Source organism: Suncus etruscus, chromosome 1, assembly GCF_024139225.1.
Source record: "Suncus etruscus isolate mSunEtr1 chromosome 1, mSunEtr1.pri.cur, whole genome shotgun sequence".
Taxonomy (NCBI): domain Eukaryota; kingdom Metazoa; phylum Chordata; class Mammalia; order Eulipotyphla; family Soricidae; genus Suncus; species Suncus etruscus.
Window position 1 is genome coordinate 112,216,716 of NC_064848.1, and position 19,757 is coordinate 112,236,472.

A 19,757-nucleotide genomic window follows, 5' to 3' on the forward strand; every position below is an offset into this window, starting at 1 on the left:
AAATCTAAGTGATCATATAGCAATAATTTAACATTGCCTTTACCCTACTTTTAAGGCTGCCACCTAGGTTTCCTGAATTAATAAATATGTTATATTCCTTTTGAGAGGATTTTATTGGTATTGAAAACAAAAGGGCCACATTAATTTCTTTCTTCCCTATTCTTCGACCCTACTCTGCTTTCCTCTTCTCCAGTCTACCACTTCTCATTTATCTCTTTCTTTAAAACAATTTTATTGAGGTTCTGTGATTTACAAAACTTAATAATGATGGTTTCTCATGCACAATCTTGTTTATTTTTTTCCTCTTCACTGTTTTCCTTTACCTGTTTTAATAAATATACTCTTCTTTTGTAACAATCTTTCAATCTTTCCAATTGGTCACACATTGTTTGCTTTTTGCCTTTTAGGATTAAATAATTAAAAATGACATTCTGGGGCTGGAGCAATAGCACAGTGGTAGGTGTTTGCCTTGAATGCAGCCAACATAGGATGGACCCCGGTTTGAATCCTGGCATCCCATATGGTCCCCTGTGCCTGCCAAGAGCGACTTCTGAGCGCAGAGCCAAGAGTAACTCCTGACACTGCCAGATATGACCCCCTCCCCCAAATTTTTATTTACCACTTTCTTTTGGGTTTATTTTGAGGCCAAATCCAGCTATACTCAGGGATTGCTCCTAGTTCAGTACTCAAGAATCATTCCTGGCAATGCTGGGGCGCCATACTGGATGCTGGATAATCTTGAGCCAATAGTACCTTTTGTACTACTGCTCTGGCCTTGTTGTATTTATTGTTCTTATTCAAGATTTTAAAATAAGTGATTTAAGAATAGGCACTAAACTTCTTAAAGCTATTTCTATTTTTGTGTTTATTTTCTAGGCTCTAATTTATTAAATGAATGAATACTATAAATAAGTGTATAATATAAGAATACATCAACAAATAAAGGTGTTCTGTTTCTGTTTTCTAGAAAATGTTATTAAAATCACACAATTATCTCATGCACATCTATTTATATGGGGATTTATTGATTTATTGATTGATTATATGGGGATCTATTAATTGTTGGCATTGAGAATATATTTTATCCTCTAATATTGGAAAACTGATTTATCTTAAAATAAAAACTAAAAGCAGAGGCACGGGGCTGGGATGGTAAAAAAGAAAAAAGAAAAAAAACTGAAAGCAGTTGTTTAAATATCTCATAAACCTTACTTTCAGGCCAGCCCCAGAGGCATCCTCTCTCTGAAAGTCAGCTAAGCTACTGGAACAGTTTTTGGGCTGACTGCTGGCAGTTCTTATCAGCAATTTTCCCCACATACTTTTGTGTGTGTGTGTGTGGGTTTTGGACTACACCTGACAGTGCTCAGGGGTTACTCTTAGCTCTGTGCTGAGGAATCACTCTTTGCAGGCTCGGGCATATGGGAATGCTGAGAATCGAACCCAGGTCCATCCTAAGTCAGCCACATGCAAGGCAAATGCCCCACTGTTATGCTATATCTCTGACCCCTCCCCACATACTATTTATTAGAAATAAAATGAAGTACAAACCCAGGTTTACTATATTGGTCATAGAAGATTTCCATAAGCAGATTCCAGGTAATGCCTCCATTGACAGAATATTCCAAAAGAACACCTTGGTTACGGTTGTTTGGTGTAATCAGACATCCATACATGAAGTAAAATTGGATAAATTCAGCATTTGTGAGGTTTAGATCCACAGTGACTAATAGTCGACTGCAACCCTAAAAATGGAAACAGAATACACCAGAACAATGAGTGACGGAATCAATATCACAGGCTATATAAGGTTTTCTCTGGCTTCCAGCATTTTTTTTTGTTTGTTTTGGTTTTTGGGCCACACCCAGCGGTGCTCAGCTCAGGGTTACTCCTGGCTGTCTGCTCAGAAATAGCTCCTGGCAGGCACGGGGGACCATATGGGACACCGGGATTCGAACCAACCACCTTTGGTCCTGGATCGGCTGCCTGCAAGGCAAACACCGCTGTGCTATCTCTCCAGGCCCGGCTTCCAGCATTTTTAAAAGCAGTTTGTTTGTTTGTTTGTTTGTTTATTTATTTATTTATTTATTTATTTATTTATTGGTTTTGGGGTAACAACCAGTGATGCTCAGGGGTTACTCCAGGCTCTGTGCTCAGAAATTGCCCCTGGCAAGCTTGGGGGACTTGCTAGGGATGGGATGGGATGCCATGCTTTTATTAGTCTATTAAACTATTAAATATTTATAAATATTAAATTATAAATATTATAAATACTAACTAGTTTTTTAAAAGACATAAACTTTAAATAAAACAGTATATTATAGTGACTATTTTATTTACTTATTTTGGTTTTTGAACTACACCTGATGGGCTCAAGGTTTACTTCTAACTCTGCTCTGGGATCAATCCTGGTAGTGCTCTGAGGAATCATTTGGGATGCTGGGGATTGAACCTGGGTTGGCAATATGCAAGGCAAATGCCCTATCCATTGTACTCTATTGCTCCAGTACCTGAGGTGACTATTTTAATAAATAATTAAAATATTATATCTGGTAATTTCATATAGGTTAGTGTCAATAGTAGTAATAGTTGCAATGATCTAATTCAAAATTTTAGGGTTTCTATTACAAGCTATGCAATTTATATAATTATATAATTATCACATATATATATATATTTATGCAATAGGGAGGTAGAAATTACTAAGTTGAATATATAAAGAAAACTAGGACACTCAGAGTTCTACCTAAGCTAGGAAGAATATTGTGAACACTGCACTCTTAGTGTTGATTTATAAATGTTATATGCTCTGTGCCCTCTCATTATTCTTGGGTTGAAATGCTGAATAAATAATATACTTCACTGGAAAAATGCAAATTATAAGGGCATGGTAGGGGAGTAAATAACTGATAATAAATTTTTAACTTTTAAAAGTTTAATTGTCTATGAAGGGTATTTAATTATGGTACCAGAGAAATTCTATTTTTAAGCAAGTCTGGGTAGTGAGGTAGAATTACAAAAAGAAAGAAAAATTTTCAACATAGTTGTTATTCAGAAAATAATTTGCTGTAACCACAAATGTCTAGCAAGTACTTGCAATTATAAATTTCTGGGATAATTTATAGAAAGAATTGTTAATAAATTCAGGAAATCCTGAAGCTTAGTTTTCAGATTTTTGGCCCTTTACAACCCATATCTGCCCTTTTTTTTGGGGGGGGGGATATTTGTTTTACTTCTTTTGGAGGGTGACAACTGGTCATGCTCAGGGGTTACTATGAGCTCTGTGCTCAGGAATTACTCCTGGATTCTCAGGATAAAAATCAGAATCTGCTGTCAAGTGCCATAACAGTTGCATTAGCTCTCCAGGCCTCATCTCCCAAATCTGATGTAAGCAAAGGTAGTTTTCATTTAGTATATGCTCATCTTCACACAGTGAAGATACTCTCCTCCCACCCCTCGGATAGGTGAAAGTTCATTTTAGGTCGTGTGCACTTGTGTAGATGTGTGAGTGTATGTATGTGTGTGTGTGTGTGTGTGTGTGTGTGTGTGTGCAATGCTAAGAGCTAACTCCAAGTTACACAAATGTGAACTAGGGATTTTATCGTCAAACCACACCACTTATATGCTTTTATTTTAATATTAATATTTAATATTTTTAATGTGCCTTGTACTGACAACTACCCTCCGATATACACTTGGAAGTGTGTTTCCCAAAGTGGGTAACAAGTGCCTTCTTGAGAGGGCCATTGTAAAGATCTTGGGAGGTAGTAGTTGCATGTGATCAACACAGTAGTGGGGTCACTTTTTGTTTGCTTAAAGATGGTAGATTTCCAGAGTGAAGGGATGGTGAGTGATATTTTTGTTTATTTTGGGGGAAAACACTGGCAATGCTCAGGAGTTATTCTTGGTTCTGCCCTCAGGAGATATTCCTGGTAGTGCTTGGTGGGACCCTACAGGAAGTCAAGGATCAAACACAGGTGGGTTGCATGCACATTACCTGTCATTCCAGCCCAGAGTTGTTCTTTTTTTATTTTTTTTCTAAAAAGGGTTGTAGACAAAGACATTTGGAAATCTCTGATTTTGAGTAACTCAGATGCATTTTGATTTGCCTATTACAGTTCAAGAGAATCAATGTTTGAGGAAATCAGCAAATGCAGAGATGAAAAACCAGCTGTAAGACACTCACCCCACTGAAATGCAGAGCCATCCCTGATGCCACTGCGCCACACACTGTACTTAATTTCCCTCCATTCACAGCTAGCCAGTTCTGGTTTGATGGAGCACGATTGAAGTTGTCTTTGAGTTGGGTTGGAAGGGAGGTCTCAGGCTCATCACAGTACAGGCCACCCCACAGTTCATCACAGCTGGGTATGGAGTAGAAGAAAGGAAAAGGAGACATCAAAGGCCTCGAAAGTGTATTCGCAAATGAGGGAGGCCAACTCTGTTTCCTAGATCACTATGATGAAAGGTTGCTTATCTCACAGAGCTTGCTAGAGTTCACCTGCTTTTCTTAACAGTGCTTCAGATTAGAAATGAACTGTGAATTAACTGCCTCTGGCCTTTCCTGAAGTCCTGACTTGCATTTACAGCTGGAGAGAATAAAGCAACTTCAAAGCATGTACTAACGCCTTGTCTCTAATAACACATCTGTGGCCCTTGGGGGAGGATATCTGCTAGACTAGCCTAGTGGGTCCTAATAATTTATTAAATTGGTCTAACAGAATTTTTAGGGCTGTATTACAAATAACAGAAGATATTTTAGATAACACCTGCTATTTCTGACTGAAGAATTAACTTTTATGTTCATTGTGGGAGTAAACAGGAATGTCTGGGAAGCTTAGGGGGGTGTCTCAGGTCATTTTGGATATGAACTAGACTTATAGTGATACAAAATTTAGTAGAGAAGGAACTATGTATTCTTTATCAATATCTCCATCGATAGCATACCATCAGACAGCATGATCTTTAAAAATAAAGTAGAGAACTATAGTAGGAATCACCCCCACACACACTTAAACATTTAGTAAGGTTCCTTCAAAGATTATAAAGGTCTCCAAGAGTAACAAACTAGTCTTCTTTACCATATATGAATGATAATTGGGATTTAATATACTTTCTTATGCAAACATATTATCATAAGTAATGCATGCAATTACCTATGTTCAGAACTAAGTGGGGGGAAAAAGGCATAGGTTTTCTTTCAGAACACAATGAACTTCTGAACTTTCTTTAATGTCTTTTTTCAAGACTCAGTTATATCACAGAAACATGGGAGGAAATAAAATAGTCAATTATAATTCAGCCTTTCTCTGACAAATAGCTATTGTTCAGTTTCTAATTTTCTAGAAAGAATGAGCATAGAGTATCCATCAATTCCATAGTTAGTTCAAAATCATATTTCAAGAAAAATGTGTCACCCAAGGTAGCTAGAGAGTGATTAAACAAGTACCTTAAAAAAATCTCCTGGCTGAAATGTGAATGAGAAATTTCCTACAGAAGGAAGAAGAAAAAAAATCTACTTACATGCAGTTTCCTTGGATACACCTTCCGTGGCCACTGCACATGTCTACACAGCCATCCCCAATATAGACATTATCTATTGCCCATGTCTGCTGTTTGTCAAAAGGAGCTGGTTGATGCCAACGGAAACGAGTGGCTTGGGACCTTTGAAGTAAAAGAGAAGTATAATGAATGATGTAGTGGAAAAGGGGATGTGTTTTGGTATGCCTGAATGAGTGCACGGAAGGGAATAACATTATAGTTATATTTGAGGTAAAACTTGGATGAACACAAAACTAAGCCAAATTGAACTGCCATATCTTGAGAAATGATTGTGGGCCTGTGATCTTTCTGAGCCTTGGAAATATGGAGTAAAACAAACTCAAACTGATCCTAAAGCTACCAGCCTCAGAGGACAGTGAGTGCTGAATGGTGTGTGTGTGTGTGTGTGTGTGTGTGTGTGTGTGTGTGTGTGTGTGTGTGTGTGTGTGTGTGTGTGTAGGGAGGCCAGGGTTTTTGGTAAAAACTATGTGCAAATAAGGAAGAGAAGCATCTATAATCCTATCCCATTTGATTGGTGAAGCAGGATACGAGCTGAATTTCCTTCCTAATTCCTTCCTAGATGCCTATAATTTTGAAAGCAGATATAATGGTGAAGCTTCCATAGTATTTTAGAGGAAAGTCTTGTGAAAAGATGAGTGAAAATCAGAGGGATTAATGAAACCCTAGATAGGACAAAGAGAGTGCTAAGTATTGATTTAAATGCAATATAGATCAAAACTGGAATTAATTCTTTCACCATAGATGAAAGCAGAAATCCGTTGTTTACTCGCATCTTTAAGGAGCATCTTGTTCAAAATCACAAATAAGCCCATTTCCAGAGACACTAGATGGCAGTAAAATTCAGACAATGCCCACAGAGTTTGAACACTCAGATCTGCTGGGGGCAGGGGGCGGGCAGGAATAGTCAGCCAAAGCCAGTTTTGTTTCAGGGATTCATACACGTATTTTGTCATATAGAGAATTTGACTCTAACAGAGAGCTCTATTTTAGAAAGGATAAAGACCAAACAATAGTAAGAATTTTATAGATTTTCACTGAAAGCAAATTAACTTTAGAAAACAGAAAGGAAACAAATGTGAAGGAAAATCTTAACTTTGAAAATAATTCAGTTTGATTTGTTTACTAAGAATCTATGTATTGATTTTTTTTCACAACTCTTCTTTCACCAAGGTCCCATACATCCCTCTCAGCAGTAAAAATCTACCTAATATACTCTTATTATTTGCTATTGTATTAACCTCCAAAACATCCTTGGTCCTTGAGGTAATGCCAAAGCTGGACTCTCTCCTCCCTCCCGTTCCTCATTGGGCCTTTCACTTCTGGAGCATTGTTCTGTCTCCGAAGATCATAATACTCCCTTACCTGACCCCTCCACCCCATGCACTTGAACTAAATTTCTTTCCTATCTCACTACCTGCTTAAGTCTTCAGAGTCCTTCAGATCTCGAAGTGTCAGCTCTTCATTGAGATATGTTCTTCCTGATTCCCTTTTACTTCATCTACCTTCACATTAAACATTTTTTTCCCTTCATGTATTTATCACAATTAAAGTCATAAATTTTTGCTTGCATGTGTATTTCTTAAATATCTATGCCTCCAAGAGTCAGGTATGAGAGCAAGGTTAATTTCATTTTGTTGAACACATTATATAATATTGAATATATAATGTTGAACACATTATATAATCAGTGTGCTAATCAGTTGGATGTGCTCAATAGGCAGAAAGAGTTGGTCTTTTTCTCATAGTAAATAATGGAAACACAACTCCTTGAGGTTAGGAACTCAGTGGCTTGGCTGATCAGTTAATTTTTAATGATTGGTTAATTCACAACTATACCTGTTATATATATGGCAATGTGACAACATCTAGCACTATAAACACAACACAGTGTAATATCCTATTTCCGGAGCCTGTCATTACTTGGATTCTGATAAGTATTCTGCCTTCCTTTCACTTTAAATAAAAATGCTTTAAATCCAGGTAATATGGGTTTATATGACTGTACAATTTTTGTATTTTAAGAGTACCATGTTACTGTGCTGTACCCATAGCCAAAGTACCCCATATACTACCTTTCTGCCCTTTGAGCTATTTCTCTCCTCCTTCCATGAGTAACTTTAATGCTTGGTTAGAATCTGTGGTCTTGTTTTGTTGACTGTTTCTTCCTGTCTTTTTTTTTTTTTTTAAGACTGAAGGTTCTGAAGAACTGGTAATAGCACTCTAATACTTCTGGGAATATTGTTTTCTATCTCCCGTGATTAGAAAAAAATAGTAAAGAAACAAAATGTTCGTTTACCTAATATTTATGCATGACCCATTGAGCACATACCATATTATTAAAGGTATCTATTAGGGCCAGAGAGAAAGGTCAAAGGAGTAGAGCATATGCTTTATTTAAAAGACCCTGAGTTTGATCCCCAGCACTATCCTGCTTGGTGTGGCTCTAGTGGAGTTCAAGCACTGAGCACTGCAGGTTCACTCAGCAGACTGAGTGTCATAGGAACAGCCCCAGAGCTGTTGAGCACTTCTGGGAAGCCCTCCATAATGTGCCACTTTATATATAGACTTTTGTATTGGATTGTTTGCTATCATTCTGTCTCTCTTCCAAGTACTAACCAGGTTATATCCCGTTTAGTTTCTGAGATCAGATAAGCTTAGGAATGTTTACTTTTTAGTTGTTTGTAAATGTAAAGTTTATCATAATAAGCCTTTTTTTTTTTTGTTTTTAGGCTATAGTCTATAGTGCTTAGGGGTTACTCCTGGCTATGTATTCAAGAATCACTCTTAGCAGGCTCAGTAGACCAAATGAGATGCTGGGGACTGAACCTGGGTTGACTACATGCAAGGCAAGTGCCTTTCCGACTGTACTATCACTCCAGCCCATAATAATATATATATTTCAAATATTAAGTTTATCAGAATAAAGTTGTCTGGAAAAAGTTAGGGATGCCTTGTAGAGTGGGTGGGGAAAAGTCAGTTGAGGATTAGAGGTCTCTGAAAGGGAGATGGGAAAATCCAGTAGTGGTGGATAGCAATATTGGCAAGAGTTGTTCCACAAGTGTGGATTTTTGATCACTGACTTTTAATTACAGACCAGGCAAATGGTCAGCAGAATTTGTACAGAAGATTTAAAAACCAGATATGTGCTCTGCTCATCATTGGGTTGAGAACAGCTTTTACAGAAACTTTAATCCATGATTTTTTGTTTTTGAGTCACACCTGGTGATGCTTGGGAAACCATATGGGATGCTGAGTATCAAAGCTGGTTGGCTGTATGCATGGCAAACACCCTATAGGCTCAAGCCCCTAGTCATGATATTTGGCTTCCTACACTTGTGGCACTCCACAGGAAAGAAAATAGTGGTTGATGACAAGCAGGCCCAGCCAATCAATTGGAATGATGATAAGTGAAGGTACAAAGCTTTATTCTGATGCTAAAAGTTCTCTGAGCATGATGAGTAATGGGTCCTATACAAGGAAGGAGTAAAAGCTGATGATGATTTCTAAGGGCCAATCTCAAAGGGGATAGTAATTCCCTTATTTCCATGTTAAAATGTAAAGTTCTACACTTTTGGGATCTACAAGCATAGAAGGGAGTGTATATGTTATCCAATATGCTTATATAAGGAAAAAAAGCATGCTTTCACCAAAGGGATGAACTTAAATAGAAGTTAAAAATTAGAGTCTGGGAGTTGACATTCCAGTCCTGTCAGAGTTTCACCATGGCAAGCCTCAAACACTTTTAGATGCTGACACCTCCCTGCTCGAGCGAGTCAGAAAATCCTCCTTCCCGCCTCACAAGGGTATTATAAAAATTAATTAATTAGTGTTACCTCGGACCTGCAAGATTTTAGGTGTAGTCCCTTGATAGGTGTCATCATTTATCCCCAACTTTCGATACAGTAAGGGAGGGCCCCTCCCCAACTCTACTGCTCCTTCTTGGCAACTGAGGAAATAACCCAGAGATTGCTCCCTTTCTCTAAATCATTGCTATCTCTCTCTTTGCCTCTTTTCTGAACTTCTGTCATTTACTCTTTTTGCCTATTGCACATAAAGTACATCACTAAGTGTTGTTTAATAATTAAATGCCTTTGCTAAACAGTTAAAAAAATCTTCCCTCACTCTCAGAAACCTTTCCTTAAACTCATCCACACTTGTCAATAGATTTGGTTACATAACTCAATATCTTTATAACTATTGCATTGAAGATGACTGCCTACTTATAAAATAAATCCTCATTGTCATCTTTACTGTCAGAAGAAAAAGACCATTGATAATATATATATGTATATATATTTGTATATATGGGGGGAAAAACACGTCCAGTGGTGCTCAGGGTTCACTCCTAGCAGTGTGTGTGTGTGTGTGTGTGTGTGTGTGTTTGTGTGTGTGCGTGTGTATACAAATTGACTTCAAGTGGTTCTGGGGATTGGCTTTATGCAAGGCTAATCCCTATGCTATTTTAATCCCTATACTATCTCTCTGGCCCATTTTTAAACCTTTTCATCCTTCTCTAATGTTTCCTTTATTTTCAAAGAGATACATAAACTATAAGTACCAGGAATATGAATAAAGTGTGACAAAGGGTTTTAAAGGGCTGAGTAGATCCTGCTTTGGGACACAACTTCAAGAAGAGAATACTAATTCACAAACAGAAGAAGAAAGTTACACTTTGGGGTGGAAATGAGAGCAGAACTGTCACCTAGCAATGAAGACTTATTTTAGATATCCCCGATCTTGTGGTAAAAAAAAAATATCTTGGTGACTAGAACTAACAGTGGAAATTTGCAGAGCATCCAGGTAATACTTTGGGATTTTAAGGTAATATAAATCAGTACATAAGAGAATAATATATTCTGCTATTTAATTTTCCTCTTTCCTAAATTTCTAATGATCCACTTAGGTCTGAATAGTATATGGAGAAGAGTAAGTGTTTAAATTATAGGTTACAACCCCAAACTTTATAAAGCATTTAAATTGCAAGTCTCTCCTTGCTTGTAAGAAAACAAACGGAGAGCTTTGTTCATCCTAGTTCAGCATGGACCCTCCCTAGAGTCTTAATCCTTATCTTACGAGAGAGACCAGGTGGGGACAGAGCAATAGCATAGTGGTAGGGCATTTGCCTTACATGCAGCCAACCCCAGATGGACTCCGGCTCGATTCCTGGCATCCCAAATGATCCCTCGAGCTTGCCAGGAGTGACTTCTGAGCACAGAGCCAGGAGTAAACCCTAAGTGCCTCCAGGAGTAACCCAAAAATCAAAAACAAACAAAAAGAAGAGGGAGACCAGGGACTTTGAGATTAAAAGACATGTCAGCCAATTATATTGATTTTTATTTGAATTTAAAAATTTTGCACATTTCATGATGCATGAGGGTATTTCAATACTGAATACAGGGTTGAGAGTAAATAACAAATTATCATTCATTTTCTAGTGTGATGATACCAGTTATCTTTCTAAAAAAACTCTTAGCTATATTAAAGTATTTACATTTTAAATGATAACATGGCTTGAATTTGCTTCATTATAGTATGGGAGTGGCAGGAGTGACGCTACTGATGTAACAAGACTGATCATGAATATTTTTTTGAAGTTAGATGGTGACACGATGGGAATTTAGCATGTATTTTCCTATTTTCCTTAATTTGGTATTTTTCATACTTTAATGTTAGTGAAGAATAATTTATTTCTGTAATGTGGGTTTTGGGCCACACACAATGCTTATTCCTGGCTCTGTACTCTTTACTCAGGAGAGACTCAGCTTGGGAAACCATATGTGATGAGTCGATCAAAGGAGGGGGTGCCTCATGCTCTTATTATCTCTTCAGTCTTATCTGGAGGCCTTTTAAACTTACAGTAAAAATCTGATTTGAGAATTCCAAGTAAAATCAAATATGTTTAAATAGTTTTCTTTGTTATTTTGATGATAATTATAATTAGTAGGAATAAGAAAAACTACAACTTACTTCAGTAAGCTCACGGAGGACACTAAACACAGTGGACTTGCCTTTGGATAAGATGTAAGGCTTCTTTGAAATGACTGAAAATCAATAAGCTCTTTAGTAATATGAATGTTTGCCCGAAAAAGTCTCAGAAGCTACTGCTAACTGAGAAGTTATCTTTGCTTTAAAAAGTGAATTGTAATTCCCTCAACTATTTCTTCAGATAAATCTGATTCATTTTTACTTAACTATTAGTCTTCCTAAGGATAAGACCTTTTCTTTATTTTCAGTTATAGTAGGTGATAATCTCAGTGAAAAATTTCCTCCTGCTCAAAATTTGTTTACCTGCAAAAAGCTGTAGGCATTCCTATTCCCCTTCCACCCTAATTTTCCAACTCTCTTCTTACCCTTTCTTGTACTTATCACCTTTCCTTTAAACTTCCTGCTAACATTAAATAGCTTCCCTGCTGTGGTTAAAAGATGCTTGGCTTCCAAAGAGTTGTAGTTAATCTTTAAAGACTGTGGTATCAGCTAGGTCACTGGGACTAGTAGAAGGGAATGGATCATCTTCAAACTGTGACTTAAAATAGCTAAGTCACACCGGAGCCTTGAGCCTTACAGTGGCAGCTACCCCTCTGAGTCCTTTCTTAGTGGATTTGGATTACCTGCAGACTCACCTGGTTCTCAGGTGACATTTAATAGCCATGCCACTTGAGTCACCTGTTATTTTTAGTTTTGGGAAATTAGAGGTTGATTTAGATGAGAGGTTAAAAAATTGACAGCTTCTCATCTTCTCTTATTTAATAAATTAATTTTATTACGGGAACCTGGTTTACAATAGTTTCCATATTATTGTTTTATACTTGCAATGTTACTTCACTACTTCCACTACTCAAGTGTCAGTAACTCTCCACTATGATTCCTTCTCCCTTCACCCTTGACTCCACCGTATCTGTTCTATTAGCAACATCTCAGGGGTTATTTTCACAAAATGAGATTATTCAATAATTGTCTTTTGCCCTCTGACTTACTTTGCAGGATTACTTTTAATTCCATCCAGGTTGTAGTGAACTGCATGAATTCACCTTTTATTATAGCAAAATAGCATTCCATTGTGGGTATATATATATATAAATAATTATATATATGCATGTATATATACACATATATATCACAATTTCATTATCCATTCATCTGTTCTTGGGCATTCATTCTGTTTGCAGGCCTTGGCTATTGTGTGAGTAGTGTTGTGATGACCATTGATGTACATATATGCTAGCGAGTTAATACTCTAGTATAGGGCCAGATATTCAGGAAAAAAATTGCTGAGTCATATGAAGGTCTATTCTTAATTTTCTGAGGAGTCTCCCACACTGTTTGCTCTATGGGTTAAACCTGACAGCACTACCTTCCAACACTGTCTTTTGAGAAAAGTCTGTCTTAAGGATTCTTAGCATTCTCTCTTCTCCAAAGACAGGTAATAAAGATGTAGTATTATGGGTAATGGAGGCAGTTCAGTAGTGCCACTTGCCTTGCATTAGAGAGGTCCTGGGTTTGATCCCTGAAACCATAAAGGGAAAAATGTACTACAAATAAGAAAACGTAGCACTAAAATGTAGTACATGTGTGTCCATAGTCTCTGGGGTTAGAAAAGTTGTATTCACTTTATTTTAGTTTACTGAAACTTTTTTGCAATACTCTTGTCTCCTTATTGAATAATGAATAAATTAACTGTGAATTCTTTTCTCCTTAACTCTGTTAGTGTGGCTACTTCTTTCTACTTGGATATTCTTTTCTCACATAGATTTTGAATGACATTTGACTTGAAGTCTTTTTCTACTTTCCTGATTGCATTTTTTCATGTTCTTTAATAGCTAGTTCACTCATTCTGCCCTTAAATGTGTGCACTGGAAATGAAATTGATAACTGAGTTTTGTCAATTCTTAGAACAGCAGCATTATCCTCTCCATTTAAGCTATAGTCAAGACCTTGCTACTTTACGTATGGCTATTATCATAACAACTTGCATGTTCTCTTTCTTGGGTCTAGCTGATCTCACATATGTATACATATGTATATATATTGTATATACACAAAAATATTTTTTGTTCTTTTGTTTATTGGGGGACCTCACCTTGTAGTACACAGGGCTTACTCCTGGCTCTGTGCTCAAAGATTACTTCTGGTGATATTCAGGGGGATGATATGAGAAGCCAGGAATGGAACCCAGTTCAGCTATGTACAAGGCAAATGTACCTGTTGTATCCTGGCTCCTGTTTTTCTTTAAAAGAGTATTTGCTGGGCCCGAGCAATAGCACATTAGTTGGGCATTTGTCTTGCATGCAGATGGCCAGGGACAGACCCCAGTTCACTCCCCAGTATCTCATATGGTCCCCTGAGCCTGCCAGGAGCGATTTCTGAGCACAGAGCCAGGAGTAACTCCTGAGCGTTGCGGCTGTGGCCCCAAAACAAAACAAACAAACAAACAAAAGGTATTTACAGTGTAAAACTCACTAGACTTTATTTTTCCCTACTGCCTTACCTTCTCTGTCCTGCATAATGATTGTTAACTAAATTCTAGTAACCAGCATCTCCTGGCAATATCAGAAATAAGCCTTCTGCTTCCATCAGCAACTCCTGTGTTTTCCCCAGGCTCATGTTTTTGAATCCCAGCTCTGTTCATTATTCTCCCGATTTAGAAGGTTCTTTTATTTACATAATCTACACTCTTGAAGGCCTAGGGCCTCCACCTCTCAGCTCCCAACACTATCTCCTATCTGTTAGCACCTACATTCCCCAGAGCAATGATAAACTAACAAGGCATTAATGATTAGCTGATGTTGACTGGGCATATTCTTTTCACCCAGATTTTATCTCCCACCATGAAAAAACTTAACTTAGAATGGGACTATTACACATTTTTTCTTCCAAGAAGATTTAACTTAGTATAGAAAGGAAGGAATGGAGATGGTGATTCTATATACTCTTGGTTATTTAGGTTTTAACCTAGTCATATCTGAAGCCAAGTGTCTCAGTGCAAAGCACTGACAATTCAGGCTGGCAGTGTGTAGCTCAGTGATGAATGTGCTTCTTGTGTATGAAGCCTTGGGTTTGATGACACCCCAAAAACAAAACCAGCCCCACCACCAGGGTTTCAGTTTTTTTTTTACTTTGGTTTTTGGGCCACACCTGGCGGTGCTCAGAGGTTACTCCTGGCTGTCTGCTCAGAAATAGCTCCTGGCAGGCACAGGGGACCATATGGGACACCGGGATTCGAACCAACCACCTTCGGTCCTGGATCGGCTGCTTGCAAGGCAAACGCCGCTGTGCTATCTCTCCGGGCCCAGGTTTCAGTTTTTTAATTTAGGAACAAAGACATCATCTTCAACATTGCCTTTTCCCTTACTATCCCATGTCCACCACTCAGCTCAGACAATGTTGTTTCCTCCACTTTTCTTCATGTCTGCTATATCATGGTTGACACTAATATTTTTAGTCCAAAGGACCATATTTACTTCCTGTTTAAGAGTCTCCTTATGGGTGGGGGGAGGGAGAGAGAGAGAGAGAGAGAGAGAGAGAGAGAGAGAGAGAGAGAGAGAGAGAGAGAGAGAGAGAGAGAGAGAGAGAGAGAGATCACATAGGCAGGGACAGCGATTGAGGGAGAGAGGGAAAAGTGGGACATAAGAAACTGGGGAAATGTGTACTGGTGAAGGGTGTTGTACACTATATGATTGAAACTCAATAAAGAACAATCTTGTAACTGTGAAAAAAAACACAACTATATTATGAACAACCTAGTAAAACAGGGTGTTTAAATAAAATAATTTTTAAAAATAAAAAAAGAGAGTCTCCTTACATCTACTCTTATCTGTCCCAACTTGTCATCCAGTTAAATAAAGGTTTTTAAATGCAAATCTTATCATTAGTGCTTTGCTCAAAGCTTTTTATCCTTCAATAACAACCCCCCCCCCAATTTTGAGTACATTCTCCTTCTTGCGGTTTAACAAGTTAGCCCCTATCCACCCTTCATATCTTATCTCTATTATTGTACCTAGAAATTCATAAACCTTTTCTGACCAAGGAAAAAATCTCCAGATGTTATATAATTTCAGCTTCATGCAACTATCCTCCTGTATCCAAACCGATTACTTATCATTTTGGAATTAAATATTTATTTTTGTGATCACTGATAATTACTGTGATCTGTTTAATATGTCTCCCACAGGACTAAATGTTCAGACAGAGATAAGCTCAGTTTCTAACAAAGACTTACTATAGAACAAACCATTTAAAAAAGCATTTGTTAAATGAATCACTGAATGATAAGTACTGATAATATCTGGCCATTTCAATTTAGAGAATGGTTTGATGTCAACCTGTGGACAACCAGCCTCAGTTAACTTTCATCACCTCTGGGCCAGTCATACAGGGATCCTAGTCTGATGTTTTCATGATAAATGAATGAACAGACTACAATTGGCAGATTGTCACAGTCATTCCTAACCACCCATCAGCACCTGGCTCTGAGCTGTCAGTACAATGTTGTTTAATTGAAGAACTACAAAGTGACATCCTCACTGATAGACACAGAAAACCATCTCAACTCGTTGCAGATACTGAGGCAGCAAATTCAAGTGAAAATAAGACAGACTATATTTTAGAATAAATTGGAGTTAAGAACAGATATAGTGTAGATATGTTGAGTTTCTTTCATTGGGACAAAGTACTCAGATCCTGACAGAGTACTAAGGATCCATACCACATGTCACAGAGCAGAAAATGATGAAAGTGGGTCTTGGTTTGGGTTCTACCAGAACACATATTTGAATTACCCAAATGTCTAGTTAGCAGGCATTATTGCTTTTATGAATCTTGGTCAACATGAGTTTTTAAGATAGAATATAAAAGTTTTTAAGGTAATATACAAAACTTCTTGAAATTTCAATGCAACTACAAGAAGAAATAGAAATTCATTCTATTTTTCAACTATTATTTGAAAGGGTCAAAATTATGGGTATGTGCAAGAGACAATTAATGGATAGGTTAAAATGGAGGAATAATTTTCTTGAGTAATAGACTCTGGGGTATAATAACTAGCTGGAATAAATCTTAGAATGTCATTTATTTGCAAAATGCTACAAAGGAGATCGGTAATAATTCACAGAATTCATAAAGACATAAAAGACTACTGCTTTAATGGAGGTTTTTCTATTTCACTTAATAAGATCACCTTAATAATTCATGTGTGGCAATACCTTTAATGAGCAACAAAATCTTGTGTATCTCATTTAAACTTGGCAACTTTGCTGACAGTTAATATAGTCTTGTTCCTTTGAGCCAGCAACTGCAGAGCAGCTCTGGCTGTTAGTAACTAAAACCATTCCACTCAGGATAATCCCAAGAAAAATTGTTCCCCATATAAATGGTCATTTTATTTAATTTCCTAGAAAATTTATTCATTTTTCATTTGAGGGAGGGTGAAAATACAAGAATGAGTCCAAACTAGAATTTTTTCCACATACTACACTGGTTGCTCTATTTCTTTTTATTTGGTGGAGGTGGGGGGTGGCCATGCCTGGCAGTCTTCAGGAGTTATTCCTGGCTCTGAGCTTAGAAGTTACTCCTGGCAGATTTGGAGGACCATATGAGATGCCAGGGATCAAACCTGGGTCAGCTGTGTGCAAGGAAAACACCTTACCTGCTGGACAACCACTCTAGCCCTCTACTTCTTTCTTAATGGCAGTAACTAGAGATAGTGCATTTGCAGGAAGTAAGACTTTCTATCGAGATTTTAAAGCTTTCTATGATTAAAAACTTATCTGGCAAGAGAGAGAAAGCAGGAGAGAGAGAAAAAAAAGAGAGAGAGGTATAAACACTATTCTCGCTGAAAAGGTGAATTCCCTTGTTGCTCAAGCAAGAGGTCAACACACACAATTAATATTTAACTACCTTATCAGTATTTTCTATGAATTTTATTAAGCCATAATAATTTCTTAAAGACACTATAATGGAGAATTGATAATTGCTATCCAAATAAAAGAATGCATCAATTTATATGATACCACTTACTACTATGTTTATAGTAAGGAGTCTGACAGAAAACAGACACCATTTAAATCTGTTTTATTTTAGAGTCTACTTTAAATTTAAGCATTGGGGTCCAGAGTGATAATACAGTAGGGAGACTATTTGCTTTGCATATTGCCAGACATTGCTGGGGATGGCCCTAAAACAAAAAACAAATGAAACAAGTAAACAGACAAAAAACAACATATATCCTTTGAAGCCAGAGAGATAGTACAGTGGGTTAGGTACTTGTTTTGCATACAGCTTACCCAGGTTCAATCCTCAGCATCTCCCTGGAGCACCACTAAGTGTAGAACTAGGAGTAACCTCTATGCATCACTGGGTGTGGCCTCCCCTAACCCCTTCAAAATTAAGACTTGGTCCTTGCAAATCCGAACCAAATTGGAGATGACTAATTTAGTCACTGTTCTCTTGCACAAGGTATTTTTTAAAAATATTAGTGACTGCAGACATATAGTGCAGTGGCTAGGTTCTTGCTGTACATGCAGATGACCCAAGTTCAACCCCTGTTACCCCATGCTGTCTCCTAATCCTGCCAGGAGTGATTTCTGGAGTAGAGTCAGGAGTGATTCTTGAGTACATCCAAGTGTGGTTCCCAAACCCAAACCAACCAACAAACAAAATCAAACATAAGAGAGTTAAGAATTAATCAAGGGTTGGATTTGGGGAAAACACAAAATAAGATTACTAGAAAAAATGATTTGTATTGTATATAACATTACCTAAAAAATACATGCGTTTCAATACCTTAAGTTAGAAATGAAGAATCCTGACTCTCATCCATATTCACTATGCTGAAATGACAAGCCAAATTATCTCACATTTGGCTTCATCACACGCAGAAGTATCCATACCTGGTGTAAGGAGGGAGAGGGAGAGTGATTCTGGTCCATTTGTTGAAAGTGTCTGATACCAGGATTCGCTGCAGGTGATAGCGACTGCATTCTACGTTGGTAGGCAGACAGTCCCGCACCAAAGGGTGCCATGATAATCCAAGATCCACCGAGTACTCCAATTCAATAGCTGAAACAGGAAGCATTATTCTGAATAGAAATGCACAGATCCAGGTGCCATGATTACTTATGTTTTAACTTCAGTCAAAATTTTCTTTTCAGGGGGAAAGGATCATGTGACTCAAAGAACTTTCCTGAGAGTTTCCTGAGAACTTTTTCTGAGAAACTTTCAGAAGAATCATAAAAAAATTATTACTTCAGATATATTAGAGTAATAGTTTTGTAAGTATAACATATATTTATTGATATAATAACTAGAGATCATATCATATAAATGATATATATCTAAATATAACAACAGTATGTCTATTTAATAATTAACATCTTAACCATAAAGTACAATGATTACTCTTCAATTGTTATTTTTTGGACTGCCCAAGCAGTGCTCAGAGGTCAGTCCTTGCAATACTTAGCTAGATAGTTCAATGTTTAAGCCTGGTGAAGTGATGGTGCTGGAACTGGTGATCCTGAGGAACACCAGAGCTAACTAATCTAGTGATACTGTGTAGGCATATGGTGCTAGGGTTCATACTTAGGTTTCAGCATATGCCAAGCACATACCTGTGACAACTGAGTATCTCCCTGACCTATCAAAATCATTTAAAGTAATGATTTGGAGCAGATGCTTCCAAAATTGACATTTTAGAGGGACTCTGAGAGCTAATTGCTAGTTTTGTTTCTGGCATAAGTAAAACTGCAGAGAAGTTGCAAACTTTCTTTTGCTTTTATATACTCTGTTCTGCTGAGTCATACACTATACCTGAAAATGAGAGAGTTTCAAGAGATTGGTGAAGCCATGCAATTTGTGCCTAAATACACAGTTAGGTAGGAGATCAGGTGAAGTGATTCTAGGAAAAGATATATTTACCTTTCTCCTTTTTCGGAAACATCCAACTTACAACACATTAAAAAATGTTCACTGTTCTCCTCTTGAGGCTTTCTAAAATTCTTTAGCCCTCACCTCTTTACTGAAATTGTTTTCTCTAAAGCCATGTTACTCAATCTTGATGGCACATTTGAAACCACTCGGTTACCTTAGACACTGTGGATGTTAGGGTCTCACCTGTGGAGACTGATTTCACTCTTCTGCACTCAGCTGCGGTGTCAGGTCCTTTAAACATTTACTTCCACTCTCCCTGTAAGTGGCCTACGTGG

The 19,757-nt window shown here is 37.5% G+C and overlaps 1 protein-coding gene across 1 annotated transcript in view; it reads right to left on the minus strand.

The window, feature by feature from the left end:
* RELN (reelin) overlaps positions 1-19,757 on the minus strand; it is a 548,597-nt gene that overhangs the window by 46,221 nt on the left and 482,619 nt on the right. The window contains exons 46-49 of the mRNA XM_049783824.1: positions 18,444-18,612; positions 5,521-5,661; positions 4,184-4,361; positions 1,549-1,742 (exon numbers count right to left, since the gene is read on the minus strand). Coding sequence (XP_049639781.1) covers positions 1,549-1,742; positions 4,184-4,361; positions 5,521-5,661; positions 18,444-18,612 — 682 coding nt within the window. The remainder of the gene's footprint in view (positions 1-1,548; positions 1,743-4,183; positions 4,362-5,520; positions 5,662-18,443; positions 18,613-19,757) is intronic.